General features: G+C 43.4%; 2 protein-coding genes and 1 pseudogene across 2 annotated transcripts; all 3 read left to right on the top strand.

The window, feature by feature from the left end:
- The first annotated feature begins 902 nt into the window (after positions 1-902).
- LOC126957303 (protocadherin beta-18) lies at positions 903-11,345 on the top strand. Its single transcript, XM_050795025.1, has one exon. The coding sequence runs from the start codon at positions 1,161-1,163 to the stop codon at positions 3,525-3,527; it is 2,367 nt and encodes a 788-aa protein (XP_050650982.1). The 5' UTR covers positions 903-1,160; the 3' UTR covers positions 3,528-11,345.
- Positions 6,551-11,345, top strand: LOC126957307 (protocadherin beta-15-like; annotated as a pseudogene).
- A 92-nt stretch (positions 11,346-11,437) lies between these two features.
- PCDHB15 (protocadherin beta 15) lies at positions 11,438-14,741 on the top strand. Its single transcript, XM_050795026.1, has one exon. The coding sequence runs from the start codon at positions 12,132-12,134 to the stop codon at positions 14,493-14,495; it is 2,364 nt and encodes a 787-aa protein (XP_050650983.1). The 5' UTR covers positions 11,438-12,131; the 3' UTR covers positions 14,496-14,741.
- Positions 14,742-17,489: the final 2,748 nt, after the last annotated feature.

Raw genomic sequence — 17,489 nt, 5'->3', positions numbered from 1 at the left:
TGCCCTTGTAGTAGCATGAACTTTCTTTATCATGACATTCATTGTGTTCTATTTAAAATATGTGGTCATTTTTCTGTCTCCCTCTTGCGTGGCAGAAACTATGTCTGTTTACCATTCTATCCCTAACACTTATGACCATTCCTTGCACAAAGTATATTCTCAATAACTATCTGCTAAACTAATTAATTAATAGATAGATAGACATACTTAGAATTGTGCCTATGGAAAGCCTGGGTCTGCAAATGATGAAATTCAGTTTCACAACTCAACTGAGGTCTAATTTGTTCACATTTAAAAAAATGTTTAACTGGACTTGCTCTTACATTAAAAACCAGAAATATTTTACTTTACTCACTACTTTTGAGCATTTATTTTCTACTCCTGCCAGCTAAGTCTCCTACTGAGTATCCCTAAATAAATGGTACCATTTATGCAGCTCAAAATGTCCAACCTTTCCAAAGCAACTGTTTTCGTATACCAGGTTCATTTTCAAGTAGATGATCTCATTCCTCTTTTCTGAGTAGTTGTGGAGACAGCTAAGACCTCTAATTCTCATTTCCAATTTTCCTAAAAATCTCTTGCCTACTAAGTCAATTACATGTGAGAGTATTCTTCACTATCTTTAGTTGTTTAATATATTGTTTTCACAGAGAGATCATAACTCGTTTGAGGCAGGGGCTACATCTTAAATATGCTTCTTACATCTATACCACAGCTGTAGCAGATTGTGGCTGATGATGGAAAGGTAATAGCATCACATATCACAAAAATGCAACTCGGAAAATAGGCATATAGGAGGAGAATATAATTTAAATTTATTGACAAACACTCAAGAAAAACTAATATTTTGTCTGAAACATATTGGAATTTATCTAAAACCTGAAAGTCTGCAGAGTCGCATGGTGGCGCTGCAGGATAAGATGGTGAATTTTTTGTAACAGCAGATGCTCTGGTTTCCCTTAACCATGGGAACTGAAAACGCTGGGAAACCAGGAGAAAAGAGGCTTTCAAAAGGTAGGGCACCATCAACACCTTCGCGACAGGATTACGAGTTTCTAGATTCCCAAAGGTCCAGGCTGACAGGTGAGAGGAGCAACTTTAACAGCTGCTAGAGACTGAGTTGAAACGTTTTCGCCAGAAAGACGTTTGGCTAAGAAGCCATGGAGCCGGGAAAGGGAAGAGCTCAGCGGACAAGGCAAGTGCTGCTTTTCTTTGTTTTCCTGGGAGGGTCTTTGGTGTGTTCTGAGACCTGGAGCTATTCCACAGCAGAGGAAATGGAGGTCGGCACATTTATAGCCAACGTGGTGAAAGACATGGGTTTGGATGTGGAAGACCTGGTTGCACGGGGCGCCAGAGTCATCTTTGACGACTATAAACCTTATTTGCGATTGGATCCACAAAATGGCGACTTGCTCTTAAACGAGCAGCTGGACCGGGAGGCACTTTGTGATCTCACAGAGCCTTGTATATTGCATTTCCAGGTGTTATTTGAAAATCCGTTGCAATTTTTTCGGGCTGAGCTTTTGGTCAAAGACATAAATGATCACACTCCCACGTTCCTAAATAATCATATACTTCTAAAAGTCTCCGAAGGTACTACTCTAGGAACTGTATTCCAAATAGATAGTGCTCAGGACTTGGATGTGGGAAAGAATGGTGTTCAAAACTATACAATAAGTCCCAATCCCTATTTCCACCTTAAATTACGACACAGTGATGAGGGCAGAAAATATCCAGAGTTGGTACTGGACCAATCCCTGGATCGAGAAAAGGAGTCTGAGCTTAGTTTAACGCTAACAGCGGTGGATGGCGGGTCTCCGCCCAGGTCTGGGACTACACTGATTAACGTTGTGGTCCTGGACGTCAATGACAATGCCCCTGAATTTGAGAAGCCAGTCTATGAAGTTCATGTACCTGAGAGCAGCCCTCTGGACTCCTTGATCATCAAAGTGTCTGCTACAGATTTAGATGCAGGAATAAATGGAGAACTGTCTTATTCATTTTCCCATGTCTCCAGAGATGTACGGAAAACATTTGAAATCCATCCAATTTCTGGCGAAGTCTATTTAAAAGCACCTCTAGATTTCGAGATTATTCAATCTTACATCATAAACATTCAGGCCATTGACAGTGGGAGCCTTTCTGGAAAATCAAACATTTTAGTTCGGGTTGTAGATGTGAATGACAACCCGCCAGAAATAGCCATGACATCTCTTACCAGCCCCATACCGGAAAACTCTTCACCTGAGATGGTGGTCGCTGTCTTCAGCATACGAGACCAAGACTCTGGAAACAATGGGAGAATGGTTTGCTCAATTCAGGACAACCTCCCCTTTGTCTTGAAGCCTACCTTCAAGAATTTTTACTCTCTGGTAACAGAGCACCCACTGGACAGAGAGATCAGAAATGAATATAACATTACCATCACCGTGACCGACTTGGGGACACCCAGGCTGAAAACCGAGCACAACATAACTGTGCTGGTCTCCGACGTCAATGACAACGCCCCCGCCTTCACCCAAACCTCCTACACTCTGTTCGTCCGCGAGAACAACAGCCCCGCCCTGCACATCGGCAGCGTCAGCGCCACAGACAGAGACTCAGGCACCAACGCCCTGGTCACCTACTCGCTGCTACCGTCCCAGGACCCTCACCTACCCCTCCCCTCCCTGGTCTCCATCAACGCAGACAGTGGCCACCTGTTCGCCCTCAGGTCGCTGGACTATGAGGCCCTGCAGGAGTTCGAGTTCCGCGTGGGCGCCACAGACCGCGGCTCCCCGGCGCTGAGCAGCGAGGCGCTGGTGCGCGTGCTGGTGCTGGATGCCAACGACAACTCGCCCTTCGTGCTGTACCCGCTGCAGAACGGCTCCGCGCCCTGCACCGAGCTGGTGCCCCGGGCGGCCCAGCCGGGCTACCTGGTGACCAAGGTGGTGGCAGTGGACGGCGACTCGGGTCAGAACGCCTGGCTGTCGTACCAGTTGCTCAAGGTCACGGAGCCCGGGCTGTTCGGTGTGTGGGCGCACAATGGCGAGGTGCGCACCGCCAGGCTGCTGAGCGAGCGCGACGCGGCCAAGCACAGGCTGGTGGTGCTGGTCAAGGACAATGGCGAGCCTCCGCGCTCGGCCACCACCACGCTGCACGTGTTCCTGGTGGACGGCTTCTCCCAGCCCTACCTGCCTCTCCCAGAGGCGGCCCCGGCCCAGGCCCAGGCCGACTCGCTCACCATCTACCTGGTGGTGGCGTTGGCCTCGGTGTCGTCGCTCTTCCTCTTGTCGGTGCTCCTGTTCGTAGCGGTGCGGCTGTGCAGGAGGAGCAGGGCGGCCTCGGTGGGTCGCTGCTCGGTGCCCGAGGGCCCCTTTCCAGGACATCTGGTGGACGTGAGCGGCACCGGGACCCTATCCCAGAGCTACCAGTACGAGGTGTGTCTGACAGGAGGCTCCGGGACAAATGAGTTCAAGTTCCTGAAGCCGATAATTCCCAATCTGCTGCCCCGGGACAGCGAAATGGAGAAAGCCCCACCTTTCTGAATGGCATGGAATTCAATTAGGGATCTGATTATGATGCAGAACTTTTAGAATGAGTCTATTTCTTTGAAATCTTTTTGTTATTTAGAGTTTTTCATTTTGGGTAACTGCATTTTATTCAAGAGTTTTCAGAAGTTACAAGAATTTAAGACTATTTTTTGTTGTTTTAATCGTGAAAAAATTGAAAGCTGGAATTTACTTAGTCATTGTTTTGAAATACAACCTCAAATAATATGTTCACATACACATTATTTTCCCTTCAAGTTTAATTGCACACTGGGCTCATTCCTATTTTCTGAGTGTTCTGACTGTGGATCCTCTAACCAAAGCAGTTTTTATATGATTGAGAATGTTATTATAGAAGTAAATGCATGATATTAACAAAAACATAATTGCTTGTTATCTGGTTAGGTTGGTTTCTAAGATGTTATCTAATTTAGGTTTCTTTTTTTAAAACCTATGATCTTTTCATTCTACTTTTCTGGCAAACATTGCAGAGAATTTTTCCTGTACTGAGGGTTTTTTTTTTTTTTTTTCATAATTATGTGTGAACCATATATATGCTAGTAGATGTTGTTTTATTTAAATATATTCAAAACCTTGTTTGGATTAAGATGTATATATCCAGCTCATGCTCCTTTCTTGTCTGAGAACTTCTCTATACTACCCAAGACAGGCGATCACTAGTGTGATGCTTATTCCATTGCAGGCCTTCTTTTCTTACACCTCCCCCCCCATACATTTTTTAAGGAGTGGGGTCTTGCCATGTCACATGGGCTAGTCTTGAACTCCTGGGCTCTAGTAATCCTACCACATCAGCTTCCCAAAGTGTTGGGATTATAGGCAAGAGCCCTGATCACTTTTTATTGGTCCTGTGATAGATTCCTAATTTAAGCTGGAATAGCTACATTCTCCAAACCCCTAAATTTGTGATTGAGATATAGTTCATCTACTTTTTCCTCTTGAATAAATGTTGAACGTGTGCTGAGGTAGCCATGTTTATAAGTTTCTAGATAGAGAGAAAAAGAGGGAGAGAAAATGGAAGGAAAGTAAAAGTGAAAAGGAATAAGAGTGGAGAAGGCAGAAGCCTAGAAAACAGTAGAGACTAAAATAGCTACTTAGTTCTAGACCTGTCCACCTAAGTTCAGTTCCTCCTAAGTCCCCAATGTTTAATTGCCCTTGGGTTCTACAGTAAGACTCCATTGCTAATAGTAAAATTCCTTTGTTTAACCTATCTTGAAGTGGGATTTCTTGAAATCAGAAGAGACTTGAAAGGTTTGTACAACCTTGAGTACTCAATTAGACTATCTACCTTGAAACCCTGGTCTTTTATTGCATGCTTCTAATGTTAACTTAATGAATGAAATACAGGATGTACAAGCCTAGAGATAACAAATATACACTAGAGGCTTATGTAATAAAATTTAAATTTGTAAATAATTTATGAGGTCTTTCAACAGAAAAATGCTACAAAGGGCTTTATGAAATGTCTCATTAACTTAACTTTCCCTCCATTATTTTATATGTCCCAGGATTACTTTTAAATAATACTTTTAGTTTAAATAATAATAATAACACTAGAATTGTTAAGTTTTAGGTTTCTGTACCTTTTCTCAGGATCATCATACCTTCCTTAGCAGACTCTTTCTTTTAAAAATTGCTTGTTAAGCTCAGCGTGAACAAAATTATTTTTGTCATGTAATGTAAAATCTTCTTGCTCCATAAATAATCCCAATTTATGGATAATATGGATTGACTCATGATTGCAGTTATAGTAATAAACATTTAATTAATATACCCTATTGCTAGAAAACCTCATGAAAAAATTTAAGTTTCTGCCAAGCCTAGGAGCTAAGATCTTAGAAAGGAGAAACTTTAACCAAGAGAAGAAAGATGGGAATGAAAAACTAACTTTGATCCATTAGGTTACTGACATAGGTACAAGCTTCTATCCCATTAATATTAAAAAATGCATAGACATTCAGGACGCATTTTCTTGGACACATAATAGTGAATTTGGATCCATGACCAATATATTTCTATAAGGAAAATTGTCCATCAGATTTTGACTGTGACTGGCATGTTCTCATATTTTGAAAGTTTAATCAAATTTGTTTGTATAGAAGAAAACATTCTAAAGTAGAATGTTGATTTGAGCTATTTATACCTTAAGAGAAACCAATATAAACCACAATTCTTACACTTGGCTCATCCTTAGTTTTCTCAGTTAGCTAGATAATTAGAATACCAGAACACATAATAGTGTATATTATTTAAACATTGTGAGTAGAACATTGGTTAAAGTTGGCAGAGTTGGGAAGACCCCCAAGTCTCCTCCCCGAAAATGTTTTCTCTTTCCTTAGAAGTAAGAATTTCAGTTCCATGCTAGGGTTTCAGGATTCCAATGAATCCACAAGAGATATATGATTGCTTACTAAAAATGAGTTGAGATCTTCTCCAGTTGGGAATATGCTTAACCTGCTATTTCAGGTGAACTTAACATATTTTCTTCTGCATTTTACTTTTTACTTTAACTTCAGCCTTTATATCCATGATCTTAGCTGTCTCCCTCTTAAAGGTTTCAGTGACTCTCAGCTTCAACATGTGTGTATCTCATTATTAACAATAGATGGTGATGCTCTTTACAAATTATTTTAGATACTGTAACAATTCAACATAGCAAGCTCACAGTCCTTAGACAATATTCACAAATAAGTTATCCACAACTCCTTAAGCTACCTATTGAGTTTGCATAATAAACCAGCTTTAGCTAGTATATCACTTAAGTTCATACCCCTGAAGTGTTAGAATGAATCTCTTCATCTACTGGGCTAGCAGTCATTAGACCCATCAAAGAGAAGAGGCTTTCTTAACAGAAAATTGAGTTGTGGCAAGGATTGATTCCCAGAGCAGACTGCCTACTGACCCAACATAGGCATCCAGACCCTGAATGCTGTTGGTGTTGGAGAAATGGAGCTGAAAAGGAGCATTTTCCTAGAATAAGGCAAGTGCTGCTTCTCTTTGTTATGCTGTCTCAGACTTGCGCGGAGCGGAATGTTTATACTGTAGCAAAAGAAACAGAAAGCGGTTCTTTTGTGGCCAATGTAGCAAAGGACCTAGGGCTAGAAGTAAGAGAAATAACCCTGAGGAGGGCTCGGGTCATTTTTAACAGTAACAAAAAAATATTTTCAGCTGAACCTTCAGACTGGAGACCTGCAAGTAAATGAGAAACTGAATGAGGAAGAATTGTGTGACCTCACTGAGCCTTGTGTGCTGCAATTCCAAGTGTTACTGGAAGAACCTTTGGAGGTATATAGGTTTAAACTTTTGGTCAGTGACATAAACGACAATTCCCCTGTATTCCCAGAAGTAGAAATTACTTTGAAAATCATGGAAAATACTCCTCCAGGAACTGTGTTTCCTCTGAAAAACACACAAGATTTGGATGTGGGCATCAATAACACTCAAAACTACACCATCAACCCCAACTCCCATGTCCACGTTCTCACCCAAAATGGCAGTGAAGGCAGAAAATACCCAGAGCTGGTTCTAGACAAAGCCCTGGATCCAGAGGAGCAGGCTGAGTTCGGGTTAACTCTCATGGCAGTAAATGGCGAGGCTTCTCCCAGAACTGGAACTGCTCTGGTCCTCCTTGAAACCTTGGACATCAATGGCAATGTGCTTGAGTGTGTGCTGTCACTCTATCAGGTGCAGATATCAGAAAACAGCCCCCTGGAATCCCTTGTTGCCACTGTTTCCGCTAGAGATTTACACATGGGAATTAATGGTGAAATATTCTACTCACTTTTTATGGTGATGAAGAGATTTCTAAGACATTTGCACTTAATGAACGAACGGGAGAAATTAAAATGATCAGAAAATTAGATTTTGAAAAAATTGTGTCATATGAGGTGGATATTAAAGCCTGTGATGGGGCAGGTCTTTATGGAAAATGCGCCATCATAATACAGGTGGTAGATATCAACGATAACGCTCCAGAACTGACCATGGCTTCATTTACAAGCCCCATCCGCGAAAATTCTCCCGAGATGTGGTAGCTCTTTTCAGCATTCCAGACCGAGATTCTGGGGAAAATGGAAGAATAGTTTGCGTAATTCAAAATGATGTTCCGTTCATGCTGAAACCTTCCGTTGAGAATTTCTACTGGCTGTTAACAGAAGGACTACTGGACAGAGAGTTTAGAGCCGAGTACAACTCACCATCACAGCCTTGGACTAGGGAACGCCTAGGCTGAAAACCGAGTACAACATAACTGTGCTGGTCTCCTACGTCAATGACAACGCTCCCGCCTTCACCCAAACCTCCTACATCCTGTTCGTCAGCTAGAACAACAGCCCCGCCCTGCACATTGGCAGCGTCACCGCCACAGGCACCAACACCCAGGTCACACACTCGCTGCTGCCGCCACCGAACCCGCACCTGCCCCTTGCCTCCCTAGTCTCCATCAACACAGAAAACGGCCACCTGTTTGCCCTCCGGTCGCTGGACTACGAGTCTCTGCAGGGGTTCGAGTTCCGCGTGGGCGCCACAGACCGCGGCTTCCTGGCGCTGAGCAGCGAGGCGCTGGTGCGCGTGCTGGTGCTGGATGCCAACGACAACTTGCCCTTCGTGCTGTACCCGCTGCAGAACGGCTCCGCGCCCTGCACAGAGCTGGTGCCCCGGGCGGCCGAGCCGGGCTACCTGGTGACCCAGGTGGTGGCGGTGGATGGCGACTCGGGCCAGAACGCCTGGCTGTCGTACCAGCTACTCAAGGCCACGGAGCCCGGGCTGTTCGATGTGTGGGCACACAATGGCAAGGTGCACACCGCCAGGCTGCTGAGCGAGAGCGACGTGGCCAAGCACAGGCTGGTGGTCCTGGTCAAGGACAAGGGCGAGCCTCCGCGCTCGGCCACCGCCACGCTGCACGCGCTCCTGGTGGATGACTTCTCCCAGTCCTACCTGGCGCTCCCAGAGGCGGCCCCAGCCCAGGCCCAGGGCGACTTGCTCACCGTCCAGCTGGTGATGGCGTTGGCCTTGGTATGGTCGCTCTTCCTCTCTCAGTGCTCCTGTTCGTGGCGGTGCGGCAGTGTAGGAGGAGCAGGGTGGCCTCGGTGGGTCGCTGCTCGGTGCCCGAGGACCCCTTTCCAGGCATCTGGTGGACATGAGCAGCACCAGGACTCTATCCCAGAGGTACCAGTATGAAGTGTGTCTGACTGGAAGCTCCCCAACAAATGAGTTCAAATTCCTGAAGTCTGTTATCCCTAAGCATCCGGGCGCTCTGAATGACGGTAGGATAAGTCCAACTTTGTAAATGGTTTTGGATTCAATTAAGAATCTGTATATTTTTCAGAGCATTAAGGGTAAAGGTTAGTTCTTTATCAATATATTAAGTCTCTGTTATGTTTTTTATTCTATATAGATTTTCTAAGATTTTGCTGCTTTCATTTTCCTAGTTAAGATTAGACATTTTCTTTGATTATTTGTTCATACTTAGTATCCTTTTATCATGTCCATTTTGATGAATACAACTTTCAAGTTTACTCACTAATGAAAAGTCATATTTGTTCAATTTATCAACTTTTCAAAATCACAGGCTGTTGATTTGAAGATTCCAGCCCCATTCTGTTTCATTAAAGAAAGCTTTTCTAAACTTTTGATGCTTAGAAGACAAGAACGATGATATAGTGATTATTAGTACATACTCTGTTTAATCTGTCTTATGCTTACCTGTCTTGAATTTTTAAATGGAGAAGTGTCTGCAAAAATTGGTTTTACTTCACAATAGCATGATGTGGGAAAGACTACATTTTTTCCCAAACTTAAAGACTTTTCTGCTCTTTTAATAACCTCTATTATATAACATATATAAGCATTAGTATTATTATTATTGAGACAGAGTTTCACTCTTGTCGCCCAGGCTGGAGTGCAATGGCGCAATCTCGCTCACTGCAACCTCGCTTCCCCGGTTCAAGTGATTCTCCTGCCTCAGCCTCCCAAGTAGCTGGGATTACAAGCCCCTTGTTTTAGTAGAGATGGGGTTTCACCATGTTGGCCAAACTCAGAGTGGCTCCTGGAGTTTGGCTGGTCTCAAACTCCTGACCTCAAGTGATACACTCGTCTCTGCCTCCCAAAGTGTGGGATTACAGGCATGAGCCACCTCGCCCCTCCATATGAGCATTATTTAATGATTATTAGATTATCTCAAGATTTAAAAAATCATAGCTCCCTTTTGTAGTGTCTATCTAGCCCACCTGATCTTTTTCTGGAAACTTCTCCCTGTCTTTAGCAGAAGTGTAATGTTGCAGCCACATTTATTTTATATGACCCAACTCCCTCTGTGATTTCAAACACAAAAATAAGATGATCTTAGCTGGCCTAATCTGATTCTCTCTATTTAAAAAAAAAATGGCTTTAGAAACCAGATACAATATAGTCTCTTTGTTAGGAACATAACCAGAAAGTGGTGTCATATCTGGCTAAACATCTGAAAAGAAATACAGGACATCAATCTACTGAGAGACAAGAAAAAAGAAGATATCAAAAGAATGACCTTGTTGTAGATTTTCCTGTTTTAGATTTTCCAGTCCCTCCCAAGTCTGCTTTTCCCTTGCGTTTTTGGAGACAAATATGTGCTCTTTAATAAATTTCCTCTAATTAAGAGACCTAAGTGAGGTTTTTGTTGTCAAAAGCATATTAGATATTCTTGCATTGTTGGTAAGTCAGACCTTTCTTACTATTAAGTTTTCATTGTGGCTTTTCATATTAATATGACAACATTTGGGATCAAGGAGGTTGTAAAATATTAGTAGTCTGTAAGGGGCATGCACTAGGTTTTCTATAATATATAATTTTGAAAAAAACTGAAGGATCTTTCCAATGGTACAGTCTTTGAAATGTTTAATAGAAAGTCTTAGAAAATTTTATTATATGAGTGTTTTGAATATCATAAGTGTCATAATAACATTACTGTAAAAAAAACCTTGACAATGAAAAATGTGTGTCTAAAAGAGACATAATCATTATATTTAGGGTCATGATAATCTTGTTATGGTGTTTCTTTCTATTATATAATATATCCCTTGCTTATGGGTAGCTAGGTTATTTTGCCACTTAATGAAATGACATTTTAGGCCATTCTGAGTTACTTCTCGTTACTATTTAAAGGGCATAGGAAATACCTACCTTATGAACATGCTGTCTTTGTTTATCCATCTTATATAATGGACTTGAATCCCAGCAGAAGAGGGGGACTTCTACAGTAGGAGGAGAACCTATCTGTCAGCATTTTTTAATTAATTGTGATTCATTGATGTATCTATTTAACAAATATTTATTGAGCACCTATCGTGTGCCGGGGATTATTTTAGATATTGGCGATGCAGCAGTGAACAAAATGAAGTTCTAACACGTGAGATTGAAACAGAAAGGAAACAATGAAATGAGTACATCTATACTACGTCTGATGATAATAAATCTGAGAGAGACAAGGCAGGGCCAGGTACAGCAACTCGTGCCTATAACCTCAGCACTTTGGGAGGCTGTGGCGGGAGGATTTCTTGAGCTCAGAAATTTGAGACCAGCCTGGGCAACATAGCAAGACCTCATCTTCACAAATAATTAAAACATTAGCCAGGCATGGTGATGTGCAACCGTGGTCCCAGCTACAGTTGCTGAGGTGGGAGGATCGCTTGAGCCTGGGCAGCTGAGGCTGCAACGAGCAGTGATTGTACCACTGCATTCACTACTGGGCAATAGAGCAAGACCCCATCTCAAAAAAAAAAAAAAAAAGAAAAAGAAAAAGAAAAAAAAAGAAAAAGCAAAGTAAGAGATATAGGAAGTGCCTTCATATGTTTTTTTCCACAGTTTAAAATTTTCATAAAATCGTAACTCTCTGACTTTATGTAGAAAGGCTATCACCCTGGAATGAACATGTAGCTTTTTCTTGATGTAATTCAACCAATGGGAGCACAATTCTGGTACACAGGCTGTCTAGAACTTGAAAGAAATCAAAGAATTCATTTTGTTTTGATGAGAAAATGTTAAGAAATCACGTGGCTATGGGTTATTATTATTATAAGATGACTGATCCCTATTATGTCTTCTTTCACTTCTCAATTTCCCTCAGAGCACCCCACCCAGACTACAGGCTCTGGACGGTGGGGACCATGTCTGGGTTGTTTACTGATGCGTATCATAATTTGGCACATAGAGACCAAAAATACCCCTTTGAATGAAGAAATTAATAATTATAATTGCGTGATATTGTGATTACATCATTTTCTCCCATTTTCCAAACTCCTAATAGAATGGAGAATAGATCAATTGTAGCAATTCGTTTCGAAGTAAAGACAACGCATGGTGGCGCTGCAGGCTAAGGCTTCAAAAAAAGGAAACGAAGCCCATGAAATGCTACGAGCTACTTCAGACCTCTTCCAGCCTAAGGGGGAAGTCCGTTAGCAGAGCACGGACCAGTGTCTCCGGAGAATGCTATTCTCCTACATTTCCGGACAGGTTATCAACGGGCAGATCGATCACTGCCTCTGTCCCATCGCTCCCTGAAGTAGCACTGACTCCGATTCCTTGAAAGGGAGGTGTGCAGAAGTAAAGATGGAGCCTACAGGGGAGCGCTTTCCTGAACAAAGGCAAGTCCTGATTCTTCTTCTTTTACTGGAAGTGGCTCTGGCAGGCTGGGAACCCCGTCGCTATTCTGTGATGGAGGAAGCAGAGAGAGGTTCTTTTGTGGCTAACCTGGCCAATGACCTAGGGCTGGGAGTGGGGGAGCTAGCCGAGCGGGGAGCCCGGGTAGTTTCTGAGGATAACGAACAAGGCTTGCAGCTTGATCTGCAGACCGGGCAGTTGATATTAAATGAGAAGCTGGACCGGGAGAAGCTGTGTGGCCCCAGCGAGCCCTGTATAATGCATTTCCAAGTGTTACTGAAAAAACCTTTGGAAATATTGCGAGCTGAACTACTAGTGAGAGACATAAATGATCATTCTCCTGAGTTTCCTGAAAGAGAAATGACCCTGAAAATCCCAGAAACTAGCTCCCTTGGGACTGTGTTTCCTCTGAAAAAAGCTCGGGACTTGGACGTGGGCAGCAACAACATTCAAAACTACAATATTTCTCCCAATTCTCATTTCCATGTTTCCACTCGCACCCAAGGGGATGGCAGGAAATACCCAGAGCTGGTGCTGGACACAGAACTGGATCGCGAGGAGCAGGCCGAGCTCAGATTAACCTTGACAGCGGTGGACGGTGGCTCTCCACCCCGATCTGGCACTGTCCAGATCCTCATCTTGGTCTTGGACGTCAATGACAATGCCCCGGAGTTTGCACAGGCGCTCTACGAGGTGCAGGTCTCAGAGAACAGCCCAATAGGCTCCCTAGTTGTCAAGGTCTCTGCTAGGGATTTAGACACTGGGCCGAATGGAGAGATATCATACTCCATTTCTTACAGCTCTCAGGAGATAAACGAACCTTTTGAGCTAAGCAGCCTTTCAGGAGAAATTCGACTAATTAAAAAACTAGATTTTGAGACAATATCCTCATATGATCTAGATATAGAGGCATCTGATGGCGGGGGACTTTCTGGAAAATGCTCTGTCTCTGTTAAGGTGCTAGATGTTAACGATAACTTCCCGGAACTAAGTATTTCATCACTTACCAGCCCTATTCCCGAGAATTCTCCAGAGACAGAAGTGGCCCTGTTTAGGATTCGAGACCGAGACTCTGGGGAAAATGGAAAAATGATTTGCTCAATTCAGGATGGTGTTCCTTTTAAGCTAAAACCGTCTGTTGAGAATTTCTACAGGCTGGTAACAGAAGGGGCGCTGGACAGAGAGAACAGAGCCCAGTACAACATCACCATCACCATCACAGACTTGGGGACCCCAAGGCTGAAAACCGAGCACTGCATAACCGTGCTGGTCTCCGACGTCAATGACAACGCCCCCGCCTTCACCCAAACCTCCTACACCCTGTTCGTCCGCGAGAACAACAGCCCCGCGCTGCACATCGGCAGCGTCAGCGCCACAGACAGAGACTCAGGCACCAACGCCCAGGTCACCTACTCGCTGCTGCCGCCCCAGGACCCGCACCTGCCCCTCGCCTCCCTGGTCTCCATCAACACAGACAACGGCCACCTGTTCGCCCTCCGATCGCTGGACTACGAGACCCTGCAGGAGTTCGAGTTCCGCGTGGGCGCCACAGACCGCGGGTCCCCAGAGCTGAGCAGCGAGGCGCTGGTGCGCGTGCTGGTGCTGGACGCCAACGACAACTCGCCCTTCGTGCTGTACCCGCTGCAGAACGGCTCCGCGCCCTGCACAGAGCTGGTGCCCCGGGCGGCCGAGCCAGGCTACCTGGTGACCAAGGTGGTGGCGGTGGACGGCGACTCGGGCCAGAACGCCTGGCTGTCGTACCAGCTGCTCAAGGCCACGGAGCCCGGGCTGTTCCGCGTGTGGGCGCACAATGGCGAGGTGCGCACCGCCAGGCTGCTGAGCGAGCGCGAGGCGGCCAAGCACAGGCTGGTGGTGCTGGTCAAGGACAATGGCGAGCCTCCGCTCTCGGCCACCACCACGCTGCACTTGCTCCTAGTGGACGGCTTCTCCCAGCCCTACCTGCCTCTCCCAGAGGCGGCCCCGGCCCAGGCCCAGGCCGACTCGCTTACCGTCTACCTGGTGGTGGCGTTGGCCTCGGTGTCTTCGCTCTTCCTCTTGTCGGTGCTCCTGTTCGTGGCGGTGCGGCTGTGCAGGAGGAGCAGGGCGGCCTCGGTAGGTCGCTGTTCGGTGCCCAAGGGCCCCTTTCCAGGGCATCTGGTGGACGTGAGCGGCACCGGGACCCTATCCCAGAGCTACCAGTACGAGGTGTGTCTGACAGGAGGCTCTGAAAGTAATGATTTCAAGTTCTTGAAGCCTATATTACCCAATATTCTGAGCCAGGACTCTAGGAGGAAATCAGAATTTCTAGAATAATGTAGGTATTTGAAGCTTTCCTATCGTCTGTTAATTTTGTCTTCCTCACTTTTCACCTTAGTTTTTTTTAACCCTTTAGTAATCTTTAATTCTACTTTTTTTTTAAATTTCTACTATTGTCTTTAGTAATGTTACTTATTTCCTTGGCCTGGTTGTTAGATAATTAGTTTTCAAATTATTGTATTATTATAAATATTTTATATCAGGAAATTTCATATTTCTGAATAAATTAATAGTATTCATTCCCGAAGGGTAATATGAAAGTTAACCCCACCTAATAAACATAACTCTAATTTTGAAAGTACCTGTCACACTATATGACACTACATAAGAATATGATTTTTGAAGTTATATTTTAAAGTTTTTTTTATAGTTTTTCTTATTTACACAGCTCTGATTTTTTGATAAAAGCTCAGGGTGTAATCATTTCATATTTATCCACGTGTAATTTATTCCAAGCTTCATATTTGGAGTTTTGTTTTTTCCAATAGGGAGCAACATGGATAATTTTAAGCTACTGTTTTCAAGATCACACTTATAAGCATCAGACTTTCATTCTAAAACACATATGTCATCTCATAAAAATATATCTGCATAATGTATTCTTTCTCATGTAAATTAACATAGAAAAGACTGATGGGTTCTTTCTTATTTCTATCTAACGTTATGATCCTATCGGGGGGCTAGACAGGCTTTCTAATACCCAGATTTCCTGTGTTTAAGGTGTTCCTATAAGGCCAATAGACACTAGGACCAACTAATTCATGTCCTGCAATTTCCTCTTGCCACAGCAGGAAAATCTTAATTGAGTCCCAAATTCTGGGCTTAGAGGAGCTTCCGATGGTACAGAATGCCAGCATCTACTTGTCTTTGGATGGTGGCATTATTCTGATTCATAAGGAATTTGAAAGAAATTACATTGTAGAACTAATATTAGTTAACCAAACAAAATTTATTAAAGGATATGTTAGTGAAGGAGTTAAATTATTTGAGGAAAAACTTCTGCTCTCTTGTCAGGACTTTTCTGTCTCCAGGAGCTTCTCAACTTTGCAGATACTCTAGAATCGTATTGCATGCAAAATAATGACTGCCAAGATGTTCCTGCCCTAATCCCCAGAACCTATGAATATGTTATATTGTAAAGAAATTAAGGTTCAAACGGAATTAAGGTTGCCAATCAGCTAAACTTAAAATAGGGAGACTCTCTTAGATAATCTGGGTGGGTCTATTTCAATCAGTGGAAAGGCCATAAAAGCAGAGTTGAGTCTTCCCTAAGATGAAAAAGAAATTTCATTTAAGGACAGCAGCTTCAGCTTATGCCCCAGAGTTCCAACCTGCCCCTCCTAACTGCCTGCTGTACAGATTTTGGACTTGTCTAGGCACCTTTCACAACTGAATAAGTCACTTCCTTGCAATAAACTGATTACCATACATCTCCTGCTGCCTGTTTCTCTGGCTGAACTTGAACACAGATTTTGATACCCGGAAGTGAAATGCTACTGTAATAAACACTTAAAATGTGCAAGTGGCTTCTGAATTGGAAAGTGGGCAGAGGCTGGAAGAACTTTGACAGGTATGACAGAAAAAGCCTCGCTTGCTTTGGACAGACTGTTAGTAGAAATACGTCGTCAACAAATCTGCTAGTAAGGACTCAGAATGAAGTGAGGAGCATGGTGGAGAAATATGTTGCCTTAGAGAATACCTACATCACTTTAAATAGATTGTGGGTAGAAATACGGATGTTAAAGTTTCTGCTGGTGAGGGTGCAGAAATGAGGAAGATATTATTGGAAATTGAAGAAAAGGGAATCGTTTTATATGGTGGGAGAAAACTTAGCTGAATTGTGTCCTGTAGTTATGTAGAAAGAACTTGTGAGCAATGAACTTGGGAGATTTCACTGAGATTTTCAGGCAAAGGGTTGAATGTACAGTCTGTTTTTTTTCTTGCTGCTTATAGTAAAATGTGAGAGGGAAAAGAATGAGAGGAATTAGATTGAGAGAAGAACTGTGAGGCAAAAAGGAAACAGGACTTGATGGTTGGGGAAATTCTCACCCTACTCAGACTACAAAAGATGTTAAAATCAGGAGATTCACTGCTAAGGATACATGTTCTGCAGAGAAAGCCACAGACATATCAGGACAACCTTTTACTAGTGCCTTGAAAGAATCAGGTAGTCAATCATACAGAAGTTCTTTGAAGAGACTAGGTACATGACATGGATATCTTCAGCCACATCAGCAGAAGCCAGGAATATAGACATAATTACTCAGGAAATAACTTCAAAGGAGTCTCTTGTTTAGTAAATTGAATCCCTGTGAAATGCACAAGAAATAAGGTTATTGAGAATGTTTAATCAGCAGAAACACTGCCGGCTTGAACTGAAAGGGATAGAGAGAACTAACTAAAGAAGGATGTGGTACTCCCCCTCTCCAAATTCTGTAAGCAAGAAATAGACTGATAAAACTGCTTAGCTAAAAACATGTGCCAATTCAAATGAAAAAGGAAGGATGGTTCAGAGGATGGAGCCTGAAGTCCAGAGAGTACAGCTCTCAAACCACAGAGGATTAGTCCCAAGCCTTGAAAGCAGGAGTTTCCCTGGATGTATTGCCACATTTGTTGGTGCAAGTGATTTTTTTTTTTTTACTTTTACTTTTTGACAGTTGTCAGACTAGTTTCCAAGTTGTCTGCTTAAGATATATAAGACATTTGTCAGATAAGTAGTGAGGCAGGACATCAGCATGACTTATTTCCCTGCTGATGGGACAAAATGAAGAAACTGGCAGGAACCAGCAGGTGGTGCACAATTGAAGTCAAAAACCCTGCAGGAAGTATCAGGTGGTGCTGAAGGCAACCTTTAATTGCCCTCGCTGCTCATTAGCATAAGAGACTCCCACCAGCCCCATGACAATTCACAAATATCATGGCAACCCAGAAGTTACTGCCCTTTTCCATGGCAATGACCTAGAAGTTACTGCCCCTTTTTCTAGAAAGTTA

Source organism: Macaca thibetana, chromosome 6 (assembly GCF_024542745.1).
Source record: "Macaca thibetana thibetana isolate TM-01 chromosome 6, ASM2454274v1, whole genome shotgun sequence".
NCBI lineage: Eukaryota > Metazoa > Chordata > Mammalia > Primates > Cercopithecidae > Macaca > Macaca thibetana.
This window is presented reverse-complemented; position numbering and strand designations above follow the sequence as displayed.